Source organism: Passer montanus, unplaced genomic scaffold (assembly GCF_014805655.1).
Source record: "Passer montanus isolate IOZ18808 unplaced genomic scaffold, ASM1480565v1 scaffold9, whole genome shotgun sequence".
Lineage (NCBI taxonomy): Eukaryota > Metazoa > Chordata > Aves > Passeriformes > Passeridae > Passer > Passer montanus.
This window is the reverse complement of record NW_024374367.1, coordinates 16,757,412-16,778,003: the sequence shown is the minus strand read 5'-3', so window position 1 is coordinate 16,778,003 and position 20,592 is coordinate 16,757,412. Positions and strand designations below refer to the sequence as shown.

Below are 20,592 nucleotides of genomic sequence, written 5' to 3'. Positions count from 1 at the left end.
TCTCTAACTGTGCTCCCCAGCTGTGTCTGCCTGTGCAGATGTAGCTCAGGGAACAGCAACTGAGCAGTTTGTGTGCTCTGTTTTGGAGTCTAAAACTGGGTTTGAGAATTGCGGCTTTGTGGCCTTGCCCTGCAGGAGATCCGGGGCAGGGCAGGAGCTGCAGCTCACCTGGGCCACGGCTTCTGCCACCAGCCTGTCCTGTCCTCCCCAGGCTTTGGGAGGCCTTGGTGTGGGGAGTGGCCTGTGACCCATGGCAGCAGGGATGGCTGGAGGGGTACATGAGACTCCTGCAGGCTGTGGGCTCCAAGCCCCCTGTTTGGAGACCTTGACTGTAATAACTCATATTAAAATCACAGAATGGCTGAGGTTGGAAAAACTCTCTGAGACCATTGAGTCCAAGCCTTCCCTCAGCACTGCCAAGGCCACCACTAACCCATGTCCCCAAGTGCCACACAGATTTTAAATTCCTCCAGGAATGAAGAAGAAATTTTTTTCCAAATATTCAACCTAAACCTCCCTGGCACAACTTGAGGCTGTTTTCTCTTGTGCTGTCCCTTGTTCCCTGTCCCCTGACCCCCCCCTGGCTGCACCCTCCTGTCAGGGAGCTGTAGAGAGTGAGAGTCTTGTGCTGTCCCTTGTTCCCTGTCCTCTGACCCCCCTGGCTGCACCCTCCTGTCAGGGAGCTGTAGAGAGTGAGAAGGTCTCCAAACACCTTTTGGCTGTCTCTGGGGGGATGCACATCTGTCACAGCTCTGTTGTGAATTAGCAAGTCCCAGTGAGATTTTTGAGAGCAATGATGACCATCAGTGTTGGTGGGCAGGGACTGGGCTCCAGGGTTCTTGTTAGGTGTGGGCCTCAACTGAGGTCCAGCCTTCTGGTCACTGGCACCATCCTGGCACCATCCTGGCACCTTGTACCCATGCAGTGGGACCAGTGTGCTCAGCTGGGCCTCTGAGGATGGGACTGTCCAGGCACCCTGACACTAGCTCACGGACACACGGTGCTTACTGGGTGGGACTTTCACCCTCTGGACTCCTTGCTTCAGGTGAAGTCTAACTTCTAATAATTAGATTAAACTTTCAGAGTATGTAGGTTGTCCCACAACTGGAATTAGAGCATCTTTCTGTGTCGAGGGCTTCTCTCATCACCCAGCCTGATGGAATGTTGTTTTCCCTGCCCACGTGCACAAAACTTCCTGGAGTTATTTGAGGAAATCTGGGAGAAGCTGCTCAGTTTTGTTTTGGTTTGGTTTAGGGGAGGGAGGTGTCTATACTTAGTTTAAACACATCTTCAAGCTATAATAAGTATTTCCTAGCCAAGAAGATTCCACGGAGAGATTTGTGGTGTAATTACAGGCAGGCAGGAAAGCAGCGTGAGCACCTCCAGCTGCTGGGCTGCAGTAGGAGTTGGTTTGGTCTGCAGCCAAGCTCCAGTGTTGGGCAGCTCCCCGTGCTGTGGCCTCTCCATGAAGGCTGTGTCCATGCTGTAGGAGGCTGGCAACTGCATCTGCCTCATCCTGCCTGGCAAGCAAAGGGAAAACACAGGCTGATAATGGGATTTCAGCAGACAGGAGGATGCCAGGAGTTCCTCACTGGCAGTGAGTGTCTCCTCAGCTGGCTGAACTTTGGCTGCTGCTGTTGTGAAACTGGAAACGTCATTATATAACTGTGGTGTAGCTATTTTGTATGTTGTTTTTCAGAGATGCTTTGGTTCACTCAGGTCAGAATAGTGAAACTGAGCTACTGAGGAGGAGCTGGGGGGGTGGGTCATGGCCAAGGGAGTTGTAAACCTGGGATGCTGGTGCTGTGGAGCTCTGGTAGTCTTTGCTCTGAAATACCAGCATTGCCTGGAAATTGCAGGTCCAGCAGCAGACGTGTTTAATCACAGAGCAGCAGAGTGTTTCAGATCAAGACAGATTGACAGGTGATGCTGTGGGGCTGGAGAATGCCAGTCTAGGGAACTGCCAGTCTAGGGAACACAAATGACTGTTGCATGATGCACACCTGCCTGTCTCAAAGTGAGTCTCTGCCAGTCCCAGACTGGGGGACAGTGTTGTGTGTTATACCCAAATGGGCAGCTGCTGTGGGCTGGGAATGAATTTTACTGGAAAGCAGTAATGCCTGTAATTTTAGATTCATCTGTTTGCAGGGTAAATAGGTTAAGTTATACGAAATTCCTCCTCATGGTCTCTGAAACCCAGTTTGGGTGATCCATGGGCAAACGTCAACCTCAAATGAATACGGAGCTGCTCTGAAACTGCATGAGACTTTGCAGTGCTGTGTATTCACATTTATGATTCCTCTGAAGATGTATTTTCATTTTAGAACGGCATGTTAGAGCATAACAGCCTCACCTCTTCTTGTTTTTGTCTTGCAGAGCAAGGAGATTGGCCTCCAGATGCACGAGGAGCTCCTGAAGGTCACCAATGAGCTCTACACGGTGAGCAGTGAGCCCGTCCCACGGCCCCAGCCACAGCCTGGGGAGCACAGGCGTTGTTAGAGCACATCTGAGGAGGCTCTGCCCTGGCTGTCCTGCAGCCCTCAGCTCCTGTGGGAGAGCCTCTCTGCTCACTGGGGTGGTGGCAGTGCTGGAGGGTGTCCCAGCAGTGCGAGGCCACGGGCTGGGTCCCGGAGCCCAGCTGCTTCCCCTGAGCCTGGCTGGGGCTCTTTGGGTGAGCTCCACTCAGGTTCCTGTGTCTGTGACGCTCCCACCTGCTGGGCTCGGGCACCACGTTCCCTTCTGGCCCTGCTCAGACACTGCCTGTGATTCAGGCACCAGGGGCTCTGAGCTGGCCGTGCTGGTCTGTTGGACATGTCCCTGCCCCTGTGAGCCGTGGCCGGGGGTGGCTGAGCACACCTTCTGCTGGGGCGTGCAGGAAACTCCTGGCTCGTAGGGGCTCAGCTCTCTCTTGTGCCCCGAGGAGCACTTTGGCTGCAGAGTTGTCTGTGCCTCCCAGTGAGATCGTGTGCTGTTAGTCAGGACATGGCTCTTCAAGCAGGTTTTCATAGCAGAGTAATAAAAAGTCTTTGTGTTGCTTCTGCCTCTTGCCCTGTAGCAAGTGGTTTTTTAAAAAAGTTATTTTATTTGTGGTTTAGCAGCAACAAAACCATATAAAGTCTGCCCTTTGTTGGAAAATTGAGATAATATGTTTGCTTTCTTTGGTTGTATCTGTAAGTGGTACATAAATAATGCTGCAGTAGGTTTATTCCTAAACAATCATTCTATTTCATCTTTTTGAAGAGCAGGCCTAAACAACAGAGCATGAATGATTGCATTTGAAATTTCAGCCATAAATCTCCTCTTAACAGGTTTGTTCCTGCATTGGCTGTTGAAGGATTTGACTGTTGTGAGACCTGCAGTGTGGGTGGACAGCAGATCAGATTAAAAAGCCTTGTGAGATTTGGGAGTGCGTTGTTGATGGTTGAATGTCACAAGCTGTGTTAGGGGTGGTGACTAATTAGGATTAATTACAGCAGCAGCATGACAGATGCAAAACAAGGAAGGACTAACAAGGGCTGGGCTGACCTGCATAGCTGTGGGCAGGTATGGTCTGAGCGCAGCCAGGGGACAGGGCCACAACCCGAGGGACACGCTGGGGTCACGGGGGGTCAGCAGTGTGCTGAGGTCCCCAGTGCAAGCAGGGGCCAAGGGGAGCACAGAGGGTGATTCTGCTCCTCCTTTATCCCATTCACTGCTTTGCTCCACGTGCTGAGCAGAATGGGCTCGAGTGGTGAAACAAACTGGTTTGAGTGGGAAACTGGGAGGGCTGGAGGAGCTCTGTTTGCGTTCAGCCTTGCTGCTAAGACAACAAACTGGTTGTGTCATGCAGGCAGGAGGGAGCAGGGAAGGGACATGTTTCAAAAGCATGCAGAAAAAGCCTGTGGGGCAGTCAGGGTCACCTCACATGTGCTTGGTGGCAGCAGCTCCTTGCTCAGAGTTCTGTTCCGGAGCCATCAGGTGAGACGGGCCCAGCTGCCCCTGGCTCTGTGCTGGGGTGGCTGGGGGCACCCTGGGGACTGGGCTGCTGCTGGTGTGCTCTTTGCAGCACGTTGGGTGCCCACGAGCAGCACGGGAGCTGCTGTCTGAGCCAGACACGGGGTAGGGACCTGGCTCACAGGACCCCGGGCTGCTGCCTCCTCACAAATGTCACTTGTCTGCTGTCAGCTCAGGGAAGTCGATTTTCTTGCCTCTGGCCAGGCCTTTACCCACAGCTCATCTGTGCCCTGGAGAGGCTGCTTTTTAAGCCTCTCCAAGGGGAATTCTGTGCACTGGGTGGAAACAACAATTTTTTACAGGCTTCTCAGGCATTCACTGACTCAAACTTAAGCCAAAACAACGGCATTGATTTTAACTCAGCCTTGTTGCTGTTCTGATGCAAGTCACCCTGTGGAGTCTGTATGGAGAGAACCAAAGCCACACTGATTTTAATCAAAATGGAAGTGGGTGACTTTCATTCTGAAGTGGAGATGCTTGTGAATGGTTTTGTGCAGAAATAGTTCAGCTGTGAATTAAAACCAGCTTCGTTCCTCTGGTTCCTCCATATGGATTCCAGCAGAGAGGTATCAGTTGGAGCTGGTAAAGGCAGAAGGCTGAGGGGGCCTGAGCCTGTGCCTGACATGGTCACCCCATTTCTGCTCTGGCTCCTCTGCTGGGACAGAATCTTGGGGATGAGCTGTTGAGGAGAACAAAGCCCTTGTAGCTGGAGACTGCCAGCAGTGCCATTTATGGCCGGTATTTTGGCAACAGCCTTTATCCAGAACATGTAATTAATATGGAAAACACAACTCGTGTTGTTAAATAACTAATGAACATTGGAACATATTTTTCCTCCTTCGCTGCAGCTAATTAACTGATTTGCAGGAAAGATCCCCGGGACGCAGCTGTGGCAGTTTGTCTTTGTGTCACAGCAATGCAAGCCAGGGACGGCGTGATTTGATTGCAGGCACCGAGATGGCACCAGGGAATTGCAGATCAGGGGCTGCCTGCTGCAGTGCAGCTTGGCCCCGGCCAAAATTAAGGCAGATATAAACAGAAATATGCTCTGAATTTCCAAGAGCGAGCTGTGTGGCAGGGCAGCTGGTGAGGAGCACAGTGAGTTGTTTAAGGTGTCTCTTTTGGTTGGGTAACTGTCCTGTAACCTTTAGATTTCACAAAAATCCTGCAATTTGGAGCCCTGTGACTCGTTGGGCTTCTCTTTCATGTTGTGTCAGGGCCTCTCTGAGTGCTGCAGAACCTTTCCTCTCACTGCTTGAAGCCCTGATATGCAGCACTTTGCTTTTCACTTCCTTCTGTGTGCTTCACAAAAAGATGTAGATGGTGAGGATGAGGAGGGTTCAGTGAAACCCTCTGGTCTTTCCCAGGAATTGTCTGGTTCATGTGTGTCCTGTGACATTCGCTGCAGAAAAGGCAGTTTGAAATACATGGCTGGATTCTGTGTTAAGAATTTGTGGGGTTTGGAAATGCAGCAGCTCAGGGCCAAGCAGGAGCCTTTGCTCACTGCCCCTTGCCTGTCCCTGCAGTGGGGTGTCCCTGCAGTGTGGGGTGTCCCTGCAGTGGGGTGTCCCTGCAGGGTGGGGTGTCCCTGCAGTGGGGTGTCCCTGCAGAGTGGGGTGTCCCTGCAGTGGGGTGTCCCTGCAGAGTGGGGTGTCCCTGCAGTGGGGTGTCCCTGCAGTGGGGTGTCCCTGCAGTGGGGTGTCCCTGCAGGGCGGGGTGTCCCTGCAGTGGGGTGTCCCTGCAGGGTGGGGTGTCCCTGCAGTGCGGGGTGTCCCTGCAGTGGGGTGTCCCTGCAGTGCCAGGTTTGTGCAGCTCCGGGGGTGTTGGGTTCCTCCTCTGGCTGAGGGCTGTGCTTGGCAGGAGGAGGGATCCTGCGGCGCAGCCTGAGCTGCTCCAAGTCAAACACTGCTGGCTCCTGCTGGCAGCTGCAGCTGGGGAAAGCTGTGTTTGCTTCATTAAGCCGTGTGTAAAAATCCCCTGCGTTTGGGGGTTCCTGCTCTGTTTTAACCCTTGGGCCTCAGGCAGCCCGTCCCAGCGTGTCCCAGCCCATCCCAGTATCCCAGCCCGTCCCAGTGTCCCCCAGTCTGTCCCAGCCTGTCCCAGTGTGTCCCAGCCTGTCCCAGTGTCCCAGCCTGTCCCAGCCTGTCCCAGTGTCCCAGCCTGTCCCAGTGTTCCAGCCTGTCCCAGCCTGTCCCAGTGTGGCAGCCTGTCCCAGCCTGTCCCAGTCTGTCCCTGCAGTGCCCCAGCCTGCCCCAGCCTGCCCCAGTGTCCCAGCCTGTCCCAGCCTGTCCCAGTCTGTCCCAGTGTCCCAGCCTGTCCCAGTCTGTCCCAGTGTCCCATTCTGTCCCAGTGTCCCAGCCTGTCCCAGTGTCCCAGCCTGCAGTGCCCAGCCCTGCTGAGGCTGATGGCAGTGAGCAGTCGGGCACTGTGTGCTGTGTCAAAGCAATGTGAAATAAACCATCCACATCCTGAAGGGAGATGATAGAAGGGGACAGTGTGACTAAAGGCATAAAGAGAGAGGAGCAGATGTGTCCCTCTTGCCAGCTCTGTTGAAATGAGCCAGTGTGCCCTTTGGGCTCTTGTTTCTGAAAGGGAAGGTTGTGCTGGAAGTTTTGCCTGTAGAGTGTTCCAGGATCAGCATCATCCCTCCTGGATCTGGAATGTGAAGGACAAGGTGCTGCTGCACCTCTCCTGGCACTGCCTGTGTCTGCTGGTGGCACCAAGGGGGGATGAGGTGGTGACAGGAGACAAACCCCATTTCTGCCTGGGGATTACAACCACTTCACTTTTGGGTGGTTCTGCTGTCTGGGTGAGAGAAAGGGCTGTCTGATGGCTTAGCAAGTCCAAGTGTAGGAACAGAGGAGTCAGGTCAAAAGGCAGCTCAGAGTGACTGTGGCCTCCCTCACAGTCACTTGTCATGGAGACCCTGACCCCAGCTGCAGAGCTCTGAGGTCGTGCCTTATTTCCCTGTTGGCAGACTCGGTGCTGTTTGACTGCAGGTGTGTGCTGGATCATGTCCCCCCAGTGGGGCTGAGTGTCATCACAGTTCTTAGACCAGCCTGGAGCCTCTAGAAATAGGGCTGGCATTCATCTCTCAAGCTCTCCTCCCCATGCTGTTCCTTAATGCCACAGTGCCCCCTCTGCCCTGCCCAGCGCTGCTGGCCTGCCCTGCTCCGGTGCTGCGGGTGACCATGGGAAGGTGGCTCATGGCCTCTGTGTCTGCAGGTGATGAAGACCTACCACATGTACCATGCAGAGAGCATCAGCGCCGAGAGCAAGCTGAAGGAGGCAGAGAAGCAGGAAGAAAAGCAGTTCAACAAGTCAGGGGACATCAGTGTGAACCTGCTGCGGCATGAGGACCGGCCTCAGCGGCGCAGCTCCGTCAAGAAGATTGAGAAGATGAAAGAGAAGGTGGGTGAGAGGGAAGGAAGAGGGAGCTGGGCTGGGGTTGAGGCTCCCTGCAGGCAGCAGGGGCTGGATTCATAAAATACCAGTGTTCTTCCTCTGTAGACTGTCTGGGAGTGAGAGTGCAGTATTTAAATAGATTTACTAGGCAAAACCCTTCGTGCCATTCTAGCCTCAGCAAAACCCTGTGATCTCAGGATCTCCACAAGTTTTTGTGTTAATTCTGGAGAAAAGGAAATGGTTTCCCCAGCCAAGGCTGCATTTGCTCATTGGCTCACCCAGCCCTGGGACATTTCTAACAGTGAACTTCTCGGAAGGGTTAATCTTTTGATTCAGCCTTCAGAGCAGGGATCTGCCTGAGCAGATGTCCCAGATCTGGAGCACATCTGCTTTCCTACAGTTTTGAATTCTGGGTCCTGTTCTGAATTGTGTGGCTTGGGCCTCTGGGCAGGATTCCACTTTGATACAGCTGCACACATCTGGAGCAAGTCCAAACGTATGTCAGCATTTCTGGGGGGAAAATTTGGCCCTCTGTTTTTGACTGATGCCAAAATCCTCAGCAGCAGCTGTGCTCAGGGGCTCCAAGTACCTCTGAGCAGGATGCACTCCTCATGGCAGGCTGACAGTGCCAGGGGTGCTGTCCCAGTGTCCCAGCCTGTCCCAGCCTGTCCCAGCCCGTCCCAGTGTCCCAGCCCGTCCCAGCCTGTCCCAGTGTCCCAGCCTGTCCCAGTGTCCCAGCCTGTCCCAGTGTCCCATTCTGTCCCAGTGTCCCAGCCTGTCCCAGTGTCCCAGCCTGTCCCAGCCTGTCCCAGTGTCCCAGCCTGTCCCAGTGTCCCAGCCTGCAGTGCCCAGCCCTGCTGAGGCTGATGGCAGTGAGCAGTCGGGCACTGTGTGCTGTGTCAAAGCAATGTGAAATAAACCATCCACATCCTGTCCCAGCCTGTCCCAGTGTCCCAGCCTGCAGTGCCCAGCCCTGCTGAGGCTGATGGCAGTGAGCAGTCGGGCACTGTGTGCTGTGTCAAAGCAATGTGAAATAAACCATCCACATCCTGAAGGGAGATGATAGAAGGGGACAGTGTGACTAAAGGCATAAAGAGAGAGGAGCAGATGTGTCCCTCTTGCCAGCTCTGTTGAAATGAGCCAGTGTGCCCTTTGGGCTCTTGTTTCTGAAAGGGAAGGTTGTGCTGGAAGTTTTGCCTGTAGAGTGTTCCAGGATCAGCATCATCCCTCCTGGATCTGGAATGTGAAGGACAAGGTGCTGCTGCACCTCTCCTGGCACTGCCTGTGCTTGCTGGTGGCACCAAGGGGGGATGAGGTGGTGACAGGAGACAAACCCCATTTCTGCCTGGGGATTACAACCACTCCACTTTTGGGTGGTTCTGCTGTCTGGGTGAGAGAAAGGGCTGTCTGATGGCTTAGCAAGTCCGAGTGTAGGAACAGAGGGGTCAGGTCAAAAGGCAGCTCAGAGTGACTGTGGCCTCCCTCACAGTCACTTGTCATGGAGACCCTGACCCCAGCTGCAGAGCTCTGAGGTCGTGCCTTATTTCCCTGTTGGCAGACTCGGTGCTCTTTGACTGCAGGTGTGTGCTGGATCATGTCCCCCCAGTGGGGCTGAGTGTCATCACAGTTCTTAGACCAGCCTGGAGCCTCTAGAAATAGGGCTGGCATTCATCTCTCAAGCTCTCCTCCCCATGCTGTTCCTTAATGCCACAGTGCCCCCTCTGCCCTGCCCAGCGCTGCTGGCCTGCCCTGCTCCGGTGCTGCGGGTGACCATGGGAAGGTGGCTCATGGCCTCTGTGTCTGCAGGTGATGAAGACCTACCACATGTACCATGCAGAGAGCATCAGCGCCGAGAGCAAGCTGAAGGAGGCAGAGAAGCAGGAAGAAAAGCAGTTCAACAAGTCAGGGGACATCAGTGTGAACCTGCTGCGGCATGAGGACCGGCCTCAGCGGCGCAGCTCCGTCAAGAAGATTGAGAAGATGAAAGAGAAGGTGGGTGAGAGGGAAGGAAGAGGGAGCTGGGCTGGGGTTGGGGCTCCCTGCAGGCAGCAGGGGCTGGATTCATAAAATACCAGTGTTCTTCCTCTGTAGACTGTCTGGGAGTGAGAGTGCAGTATTTAGATAGATTTACTAGGCAAAACCCTTCGTGCCATTCTAGCATCAGCAAATCCCTGTGACCTCAGGATCTCCACAAGTTTTTGTGTTAATTTTGGAGAAAAGGAAATGGTTCCCCAGCCAAGGCTGCATTTGCTCATTGGCTCACCCAGCCCTGGGACATTTCTAACAGTGAACTTCTCGGAAGGGTTAATCTTTTGATTCAGCCTTCAGAGCAGGGATCTGCCTGAGCAGATGTCCCAGATCTGGAGCACATCTGCTTTCCTACAGTTTTGAATTCTGGGTCCTGTTCTGAATTGTGTGGCTTGGGCCTCTGGGCAGGATTCCACTTTGATACAGCTGCACACATCTGGAGCAAGTCCAAACGTATGTCAGCATTTCTGGGGGGAAAATTTGGCCCTCTGTTTTTGACTGATGCCAAAATCCTCAGCAGCAGCTGTGCTCAGGGGCTCCAAGTACCTCTGAGCAGGATGCACTCCTCATGGCAGGCTGACGGTGCCAGGGGTGTTCAGGTGGGATCTCCTCCACCCTGGCAAGGTCCCTGTTTTTGTACCAGGTACCAAGTTTTAGTACTTACCTCATCACACCCAGGCTGCAGGGTGCTGTGGGGGTCTGTGACAGGAGAAACTGCCAATACCATCCTGTTTGTGCTCTGACCCTCCATTCTGCTTTTTCAGAGACAAGCCAAGTATTCTGAAAACAAGCTGAAGTGTACAAAAGCCAGGAATGACTACCTGCTGAACCTGGCAGCCACCAACGCAGCCGTCAGCAAGTACTACATCCATGATGTCTCCGACCTCATCGACGTGAGTGCCTCCCCGGGCCAGCCTGCCTCCTCAGCTCCTACCTGCACTCCCCCCTGCTGCTGCAGGGTGTCTCTGGGGGCTTTAGGGTACTCCTGACTGGGCTGAAGGTGTCCTGTGAGGTGGGTTTGCCTTGGGGTGAGCCAGGTGAGACTGAGGTTTCTTCTTGGCCCCTTGGTTAGTCTGTGTTTGAGACAGAGAAATGCTTCCCCAGGTCAGACACAGCTTTGGTTTTGGTGCTGAACCAGAGGGGTTTTTTCTCTCTACTACTCGGTGACTTTGGTGGGGATTCAGCACAAGTGGCAGTGCTGTCCTGGCTGGGGAAGGCTTGGGAGCTTTGTCCCAGTGCTCCTTGCAGGGAGTAGCCTCAGGGCAGGAACTGCTGGAGGCAGCTTCATGGCAGTGGCAGGAACTGAACACTGGTGACTCCTACAAATTGCTTTGAGATGATTCAAAGAAGGGATTTACCCAGAGAAGGGATTTCTGCTTCTTCCTTTATCAGGCATCCCACAGCGTGTAGATTGCACAGTGCAGTTTCTTCCTGCTGGAGTTGCCTCAGTGAGTGCATAAATAGCTGAGCTTGAAGCACTGAGTTACCACCATTACCTAAATATGCAATTCAAAAAGCTGCTTGAGTGTTTACCTCCTTTCCTGGCCCATTAGCATGTAGTTACACTTCTGAGAATTAAAGTAAGTCTGATGCAAATCCCCTGATGACTTCAAGATTTTGATGTATCATAAAATACTCTTCATTATGTTTTGTTCTCTTTGTTATTGAAGATGTGTTAAAAAACAAGTGGAGACACTTGAATGGCAAGGTGTGAGAACACCTTGATTTATCTGCAGGCTTTCTGCTTTTGCAGTGCATATTCTATCTTTCTTTTGTTAACTTATTTTTTAAGCAAGAATGACTTAGTTTTGTGGAGTTTTTTGACTTCGATTTTCTGGAGACTTGCTGAGTTCCATTTTAGCTCTGTCTGTTTATATTATTCTTCCCAACTTTTATTTCCTCACTGACACTTCCACTGGAGTCAGCAAATGGCATTTCTCCCACATTCCAGGAATCCCTTCAGGGACTTTAGCTGAAGCATCTTTAACATGGAGCAATGACATTTCCCCAATTATAAAGTCTGTTCACCAAAGAAACAAAATACTGGATGTGTGAGCTGAGCATGGGTGTCCTATGTCCTCAGAGGAGAGCAGTTTATCTGGACAGGCCTTTTTACGAGTTCAGTGTATCTTGCAAGGGTGAGGCAAGAAGGGCTTCAGCAGCTCCAGAAGAAATGAATCCAAGTCCCGGGATCCCAGTGGTGCTGGAGGGGTCTGTGCAGGGCAGCTGGGCCCGTGGAGGGAGCAGCTCTGCAGAGTGTGGGTGAGCTGAGCCTGGCTGCCCATGCTCCCGTGGCTCCTGCTGGCCCCTCCACCCCGCTCCACCGTGGAATGGCGAGGGATGCACCGGGCTGGCTCTCTGGGACACAGGAGAGGCGACAGGGCTCTCACAGCCTCCATCTCCAGCACAAATTGCCTCGTGCAGCTGCTGATTTCACACAAATCTGAACCGTCAGGACACTGCAGAGCCAATTCAGCGGCGTTTCCCCCAAATCCCGGCTGCCTCAGTGTCATCTCTCAGGCACAGCCGTGCCACCACTTGCTCCCTGGGCGTCCCTGCGGAGCAGTGGCTGGTGACAAAGCCGTGCTCCGCTCTCCTGCTCTGGCGAGGCACTGCCCCAGCTGCCGAGGGAGGGAGGCTTAATGAGAGCTGTGAGGCCCCTCAGAGGAGCCGTCTGCCCCTCTGTCTCCAGTGGCCTTGTTGTTTTGTCCTGGAAAGGAAGGGAAGAATACAGAGATAGATCAAATTAGCCTCGGACTGTCAGTGCACCACGGGGCCTCCTCCTCGGGTGACACGTGTGTCTATTCAAGCGCCTGGGTTTGTCTCATTTCTGTCATTAACTGTGTGACCAAGTTAATCTTTTTGCCACGTATGCGAAGAGGAGATAAAGCTCCTTATCCATCCCTCTGGAGTTCTGTGAGAAATGGCTGCAAGATAGTTTGAAGTGGTCACATGAAAGTTATCACTAGATTCAGCAGAGAAAATGGAACAGTTGGTGTCCATGCAAACTGATCTGCCAAAACGTGTGCAGCCTCCTCTGGGTCCTGGAACAGCAACTCGCTCCTCTATGGATTAGTGATTGCTGTATCTGAGACAAGCCAGGAAAGGAGGGGAACTCTGAGGAAATTCAGTGTTACATGGAACTGTCAAATTGCTTGGTCTCTGGAAAAATTAGCTGAGTCAAGTTAGGGAACAGAAACAGCAGCTGAAGTAGTTATGCCAAAAATCCTCAGCTGGCTTCACTGGCCTGGTTGAACAGGGCTTGGAGCAACCTGGGCTCATGGAAGGTGTCACTGTTCATGGCAGGGTAGTTGAAATTGGATAATCTTTAGGGTTTAGCCCAACATAAACCATTCTGGGATTCTGTGATTTACTTGCCTCACAGTACAGCTCCGGATTTTGCAGCAATGTCAAGAGGGAAGAGGCCATAAATTTAAATAGGCATATAATTATTATGTATTATGCATATAATTAAAAATAATGCAGAATATTCTTTGAAAACGGATAAGGAAGAAAATGCAGAGAAGAGGGAACAGAGCAGAGCAAATGAGTTGTGCTCTTTGTTTGCAGGCAGTGCTGGTCCTGTGGAGGCAGGGGCATTACTGCTCTGCCTGGGAAGTTAAGGGTGGCTTGCAGGGTGCTCAGGTGTCACTCCAGGGTTCCACTTGCTCAGGTCCGCCTGGCTGAGCTCTGTCATGTGCAGGTTCAGCCTCCCAGGTAACAGAGGGACTCGAAGTTGCTGGAGCCTCAGACCACTGTGCATTCCTTCTCCCGGGGCCCAGCACTGCCCCCGTGCAGCTCTGGGGTGGGCAGTGGGAGGCACACGGCTATTTGGCTGCTTCCACGGTGTTTTGGCCAAATGTGCTTGCTTGAGCTCCAGGAGCCGGTTTGTTTCTCAAGCTGAGCTCTGGGATATTTCCACCCCTTGCAGGGTGTTACCAGCCGTGATGAATTAATGCTTGGGGAGCTCTGAGCTTGGCAGATGAAAGGCGCTGCGGAAGGGCCAGGATTATTATTTGTGGTTCTAATTTATTTGCCATCAAAGGGATGAGAGGGGTGAGAAAATGCCATTTGTTCTGGGGCTGGGATCATCGGTTTGAAGTCTTTTTTTTCCCTTCCTTTTTCTTCTCCCCTCCCCATTGTGTGTTCCTCTGGGAATTGTGTGGAAATCCCTGCTCCGTCTTTTCTTCTCTGGGCATCCGTGTGTGAAGCAGCCGGCGTGGTGCTGATCACCAGGGACTTCAAGGGCTGCAGTGTGTGCGGGAGGTGCTGCCCTGCTTTTCAGGAGCAGCTGATTTCTGGGCACTGCAAATCACCGCCGGCTCCAGCGCGAGTCCAGCAGCAAAAAAGGGGAAACGTTTCATGTGGAATTTTGTCCTAAAAGCAGCTGGCAATGCCCTGAGCCCTCTCCTTGGGTTCCATTCAGTGCTCTGCCTTGCAGTGGCTGGGTTTTGTGTGCTTTGGGAATTCCCACCCTTGAGCAGTGGCAGATATTTCCCCCGGTACTGTTTTTTGTAGCAAAGTAGCTGTGATTTCAGGGGTGGGGAGCACGGTGAGGGCTGGCAGTGCTGGGGAGCACACAGTCCGTTCCCAGGGCACAGGGCTGTGGTCAGCTGCTCAGGGCAGGAGTGCTGCTCCTCCCCCAGTGCTGGCACTGGCTCCTGGCCCTGGTCCCTGCCCTGTCTGTGTACAGCCCCTCGGCTGCATTGCTCCAGCTCTGGGGTTCCAGCAGCCTGGAGTGGTCGTGTGGGAGTTCATGCTGAAACTGTCTCTTGGGAGAGACTTGCGGCACAGAATGAGGATTGCCCCAAGCAGCAAATGGAAATTCACCCCTTCCCTTTTTTGTGTTGCTTGTTGATTTTTTTAAGGCAGGTCTGTGCCAGTTCATAACTGCCCATACTCTCAGTTAATGTGATTAGAAGCTGAATAGAAGCAGGATAAATGGAGGGCTGTGACAATTTGATAGTTTTTACAGAACTGCTCATTGTTGCGCATGAGTTTTCACCGGTTTTAAAGGCTAGGAGGGACAGTGGGGCTGGGAATCAGTGCAGGGTAGCTTTGCTGCTGCTGGTTTTAGCAGAGGCTGAAGCAAGCACAGCCCTGCTGTGATGTGATCTGATGTGTCACCTCACACCGGCACCGAGCGTGAGACGGCTTCTTGGGTCAGAGCTGCGTGTGGCACCTGCTGAGGTTTTGGGTTTCACTTCGAGTTTATCAGTATGAAGTTCAGGAAGTGTTTCTTCATGGAAAGGGTTGTCAGACACTGGAAGGGGCTGCCCAGGGAAGTGGTGGATTTTCCATCCCTGGAGGTGTTCAAGGAGTAGCTGGGCATGGCAGTTAGTGCTCTGGGCTGGGTGACAAGGTGGGGATTGGTCAAAGGATGGACTTGCTCAGCTCGGGTGGAGCTTTCAGGGCTGCAAATCCCTGTGCTGGTATGACACTTGACACGCCAAATTCAGTTATAGTGGGGACAACGTTTAAAAGCAGTTTTTTGTCTGAAGTACAGTATTTTGGCAGCAATTAAATCCAAGTTTTATAATTTTCCCTAAGACAGACATGAGAGTGATGAGCAGCATGAGGAACTGCTCCATGGTGGGAGGCAGGCAGCTGCCCAGGGACAGAGCAGGATGTGCACACACACCACAGGGCATGGTGTCCACTGCCACGCCTTGCTTCAACGCCCATCTGTGTTTGAGAGCCTTGCAGAATGGCCTGGCAGTGTTTGTGTGACCAGAGCCTCCTGGTGTTTCTCAGTGCTGTGATCTGGGGTTCCACGCCAGCCTGGCTCGCACCTTCAGGACGTACCTGTCTGCTGAGTACAACCTGGAGACGTCGCGCCACGAGGGGCTGGACGTCATCGAGAACGCCGTGGACAACCTGGACGCGCGCAGCGACAAGCACACCATCATGGACATGTGCAACCAGGTCTTCTGCCCGCCGCTCAAGTTCGAGTTCCAGCCGCACATGGGGGACGAGGTAACGTGCTCACCTGTGGGGCTGCAGAGCGGCCCTGCCCTCCTCTGAACCATCACTGTGAAATTGTTCCGGACTCCTCGCCCCTCTCTGCTGCCTTCACACACTGCTGTTCGTGTTTCCTTTCCTAATGAGACTCTTGGCTCGTTAGGGCTCCTCCTTTCAGGCTGCCTCCTGCTCCATTTCTGCCCCAATTAGGGAGCCCGTGGTTTGGCTCTCTCTGCCCCACAGATCTGCACAGGGGAGCTGTGATTAACCTGCTGTAATTGGGAGATGGCAGAAACACTCGGTGCTGGCCTGGGTCCAGGGCACTGCTCATGGGACACATGGCAACACAGCCTCTCTGGAGGCTGCCAGGAGCTTGTGGGGGCTGGAGGGAATTGTGAGGGTATGGAAAGGTGTGTCTGGGCCATGCATGACCCGTGGAATGTCTCCTGTCTCAGGTGTGCCAGGTGAGCGCCCAGCAGCCTGTGCAGACCGAGCTGCTGATGCGGTACCACCAGCTGCAGTCTCGGCTGGCCACCCTCAAGATAGAGAATGAAGAGGTAAGAGCTGGGGTCTGTGGGCAGCACTGCTGAGCCTTTCTTTCACTGGAGGTTTCCTGGTGTGCTCAGGTGTGGAGCCCCTCCTGTGGCAGAAATGCCCACAGACTGCAGCCAGTGCTAGCCCAGGGCTCAGAGTCTCCTGTTGAGTGGTTGTTTTGGCTCAAGAAGTGTCCTTTTCCCAGTCTGCCTCAAACCCACGCTGTCCTGTTTCTGATAGGTACGGAAAACGCTGGATGCCACGATGCAGACCTTGCAGGACATGCTGACAGTGGAAGACTTTGATGTTTCAGATGCCTTCCAGCACAGCCGCTCCACTGAGTCAGTCAAATCAGCTGCATCAGAGACCTACATGAGCAAAATCAACATTGCCAAGAGGAGAGCCAACCAGCAGGAGACTGAAATGTTCTATTTCACTGTGAGTCTCAGCTCAGGCATACAGGACACGAAGCATTAATTACCAGGGCTGAGGCCCAGTTAAGTGCTCATTAGTGAAGAGCAAGAACCAATTCAGTCTCTTTAAGTACTTGTCTTCTGTCAGATTTGGGTCTGGAATGCATTTCAGTGGCAGGGCACTACAGAGGGACTGACAATCCAGTGCCTGCCTTGTTTTTTACTTTGAAGGAACAACTGGAGCAGCCAGATGAGATTCAAAACCTACTGAGTGGAGTACGAGAGGCTCAGAGCTTCTCCTTTCTCTTAGTAATATTATTGTAAATAGGGGGGAAATTGTGATTTTCATTTGGAATTGTGCTTGAGATTACTTTAATGGTTTCTGCAGAGATTTGATCTTTCCCATTCTCCGTCTTCCATTTTCCATCTCGTGTCTCCCTCTGTCCTCTTACCTGTGTAATGCCTTGCTCAGAGTGTTCTGGTGTCTGACAGCCTCACTGGGGGTGGCAGTTGTTCTGCACAGTGTCACCAGCTGCATGGGGCACCTGGCAGTCCCTGCCTGCAAGGGCTCAGGCACTGGGGGTTCTTGCTTGGCACTGTTGGTTTGCACAGAGGCGAAGCCTTGGCAGTGCAGGGAAAGCTGCTTTGATTTCCTAGGCAGTTCCCAGAAGCCTGACAAAAGAAAGCCAGCTTTGAACTCTGTCCCTCCCTGCGTTCCCGAGCAGGAGGGGCAGCTCCAAGGAGACCAGGCTAATAAGAGCATCAGGGCAGTGGCTGGAGCAGGGAGAAGTGATCAGAGCCTGCTGAGCCCTGCGGTGCAGCTGGCCCAGCCTGCAGCCTCCTGAGCCCTGGGCAGCAGCGAGCTCCATTAGGGGCTGTGGTGCTTAATCCACTCGTTTGTTCTTTAATTCCAGAAATTTAAGGAGTATCTGAATGGCAGTAACCTCATCACGAAGCTCCAGGCTAAACATGACCTGCTGAAGCAAACTCTGGGAGAAGGTGAGTTGGGGTCAGGTCCAGGGAGGATCCTCCCGTCACCTGAGAGGGTTAAACCACGTGCCATCTGCCAGCCTTCCCTGTGTGTGTTCTCCTGAGTGACTGAGGGTTCTGTGCCTGGCTGCTGCTCAGCCTAACCAGTGGCATACAAAACCATGATTTCCTTGAATTACTCCCCCCACTTTTCTTTGGGAGTGCACACAGAGAAATCTCTTTGAATCTGAAACTGTGTGCTGAAGTGCTGGGTTACCTCTCCAGCAGCAGAGATTGCCACTCACTCCCACCCTCTGCCTCTTTCCTTCCTCTCGCTCTTCTCCCTCCAGATTTCTAATCTGTCTTTTAATGGTGGGGGCACCAGGTGGGCATCTCTCCTCCCCCAATGCAGCTTCTCTCTGCTGGAAGCCATTCCTTGGGGTGTAGGAGCCAGCAGTGAGGGTGTGAGCTCCTGTGCAGCTGTGCTCTGCAGTCCTTTGCTGGTGGCTGATGTGGAGGGATGATGGGAACTTGTGTTTCTTGCAGGTGAAAGAGCTGAGTGTGGAACAACCAGGTGAGCACTTCCTTCCCCTTACTGCTCCTGGGGAGGGCTGGCGCCGGCAGGAGGGGCTGTGGGAAGGGGGGCTTGCTTGGCTACTGGTGCAGCTTGGTGGGGCTCAGTTACCCACCCCCAGCCCTGTGCTGGCAGGCTGGCAGTCCCTGTGCCCCCATGCTGCTTCCCAGCTGCATGGCCTGCAGTGCTGGGGTCAGGGGATGGAAGCAGCCCTTGGTTTCTGGCTGGCTGGCTCTGATGTGCCTGGATGTGCTTTGTCAGCAATGCTCTGGAGTGTAGCTGAGGTGGGGTTGTGTTCAGACAGGGTGACACAAAGGTGTCCACTCGCTCCCTGCCATCCCTCTTCCTTTGAGGACTTTAATACAGCCCTGAAATCCTCTCCCAGCTCTGGCTGCTTTACCTGTGAGTGCAGAGCATGCCTGTATCACAGACTTCATCCCTCTGCTGCAGGAGGTAGGGCTGGGGCAGATGTGACAGAGGGGAGGCTTTGATCCCTGTCCAGTCCATGAAGCATCTCCGCAGAGCTCCAGTGGCTTGCTAGGAGTGTGCTGGTGTTGACAGCGAGACACAGGCCAGCAAAGCCTCCAAACAGCTCCCTAGGACATGCACGGGCTCCCTGTGTGTCAGCTTGTTCCAGCCTTGTTTGTGTTTAATCCAATTTACAGTACCAGCCACCAAAGGTCCGTTCCCTGCTAGAAGTGGTGGGGTCTGTGGGCAGCACTGCTGAGCCTTTCTTTCACTGGAGGTTTCCTGGTGTGCTCAGGTGTGGAGCCCCTCCTGTGGCAGAAGTGCCCACAGACTGCAGCCAGTGCTAGCCCAGGGCTCAGAGCCTCCTGTTGAGTGGTTGTTTTGGCTCAAGAAGTGTCCTTTTCCCAGTCTGCCTCAAACCCACGCTGTCCTGTTTCTGATAGGTACGGAAAACGCTGGATGCCACGATGCAGACCTTGCAGGACATGCTGACAGTGGAAGACTTTGATGTTTCAGATGCCTTCCAGCACAGCCGCTCCACTGAGTCAGTCAAATCAGCTGCATCAGAGACCTACATGAGCAAAATCAACATTGCCAAGAGGAGAGCCAACCAGCAGGAGACTGAAATGTTCTATTTCACTGTGAGTCTCAGCTCGGGCATACAGGACACGAAGCATTAATTACCAGGGCTGAGGCCCAGTTAAGTGCTCATTAGTGAAGAGCAAGAACCAATTCAGTCTCTTTAAGTACTTGTCTTCTGTCAGATTTGGGTCTGGAATGCATTTCAGTGGCAGGGCACTACAGAGGGACTGACAATCCAGTGCCTGCCTTGTTTTTTACTTTGAAGGAACAACTGGAGCAGCCAGATGAGATTCAAAACCTACTGAGTGGAGTACGAGAGGCTCAGAGCTTCTCCTTTCTCTTAGTAATATTATTGTAAATAGGGGGGAAATTGTGATTTTCATTTGGAATTGTGCTTGAGATTACTTTAATGGTTTCTGCAGAGATTTGATCTTTCCCATTCTCCGTCTTCCATTTTCCATCTCGTGTCTCCCTCTGTCCTCTTACCTGTGTAATGCCTTGCTCAGAGTGTTCTGGTGTCTGACAGCCTCACTGGGGGTGGCAGTTGTTCTGCACAGTGTCACCAGCTGCATGGGGCACCTGGCAGTCCCTGCCTGCGAGGGCTCAGGCACTGGGAGTTCTTGCTTGGCACTGTTGGTTTGCACAGAGGCGAAGCCTTGGCAGTGCAGGGAAAGCTGCTTTGATTTCCTAGGCAGTTCCCAGAAGCCTGACAAAAGAAAGCCAGCTTTGAACTCTGTCCCTCCCTGCGTTCCCGAGCAGGAGGGGCAGCTCCAAGGAGACCAGGCTAATAAGAGCATCAGGGCAGTGGCTGGAGCAGGGAGAAGTGATCAGAGCCTGCTGAGCCCTGCGGTGCAGCTGGCCCAGCCTGCAGCCTCCTGAGCCCTGGGCAGCAGCGAGCTCCATTAGGGGCTGTGGTGCTTAATCCACTCGTTTGTTCTTTAATTCCAGAAATTTAAGGAGTATCTGAATGGCAGTAACCTCATCACGAAGCTCCAGGCTAAACATGACCTGCTGAAGCAAACTCTGGGAGAAGGTGAGTTGGGGTCAGGTCCAGGGAGGATCCTCCCGTCACCTGAGAGGGTTAAACCACGTGCCATCTGCCAGCCTTCCCTGTGTGTGTTCTCCTGAGTGACTGAGGGTTCTGTGCCTGGCTGCTGCTCAGCCTAACCAGTGGCATACAAAACCATGATTTCCTTGAATTACTCCCCCCACTTTTCTTTGGGAGTGCACACAGAGAAATCTCTTTGAATCTGAAACTGTGTGCTGAAGTGCTGGGTTACCTCTCCAGCAGCAGAGATTGCCACTCACTCCCACCCTCTGCCTCTTTCCTTCCTCTCACTCTTCTCCCTCCAGATTTCTGTCTTTTAATGGTGGGGGCACAGGTGGGCATCTCTCCTCCCCAAATGCAGCTTCTCTCTGCTGGAAGCCATTCCTTGGGGTGTAGGAGCCAGCAGTGAGGGTGTGAGCTCCTGTGCAGCTGTGCTCTGCAGTCCTTTGCTGGTGGCTGATGTGGAGGGATGATGGGAACTTGTGTTTCTTGCAGGTGAAAGAGCTGAGTGTGGAACAACCAGGTGAGCACTTCCTTCCCCTTACTGCTCCTGGGGAGGGCTGGCGCCGGCAGGAGGGGCTGTGGGAAGGGGGGCTTGCTTGGCTACTGGTGCAGCT

At 53.3% G+C, this 20,592-nt stretch overlaps 1 protein-coding gene across 7 annotated transcripts in view; it reads left to right on the top strand.

The window, feature by feature from the left end:
* Positions 1 to 20,592, top strand: part of SRGAP3 (SLIT-ROBO Rho GTPase activating protein 3) — a 76,322-nt gene that overhangs the window by 40,210 nt on the left and 15,520 nt on the right. For 3 of the 7 annotated variants that reach the window (XM_039734385.1, XM_039734384.1, XM_039734382.1), the window contains exons 1-7: positions 9,204 to 9,390; positions 10,191 to 10,319; positions 15,181 to 15,402; positions 15,843 to 15,944; positions 16,162 to 16,359; positions 17,249 to 17,333; positions 20,471 to 20,498. In XM_039734385.1, coding sequence (XP_039590319.1) covers positions 9,208 to 9,390; positions 10,191 to 10,319; positions 15,181 to 15,402; positions 15,843 to 15,944; positions 16,162 to 16,359; positions 17,249 to 17,333; positions 20,471 to 20,498 — 947 coding nt within the window. In that variant the 5' untranslated portion in view covers positions 9,204 to 9,207. Of the gene's footprint in view, positions 1 to 2,376; positions 2,440 to 7,218; positions 7,405 to 9,203; positions 9,391 to 10,190; positions 10,320 to 15,180; positions 15,403 to 15,842; positions 15,945 to 16,161; positions 16,360 to 17,248; positions 17,334 to 17,849; positions 17,878 to 20,470; positions 20,499 to 20,592 lie in introns of those variants that run through there. The other 4 variants (XM_039734387.1, XM_039734386.1, XM_039734381.1 and 1 more) reach the window with 2 other exon arrangements.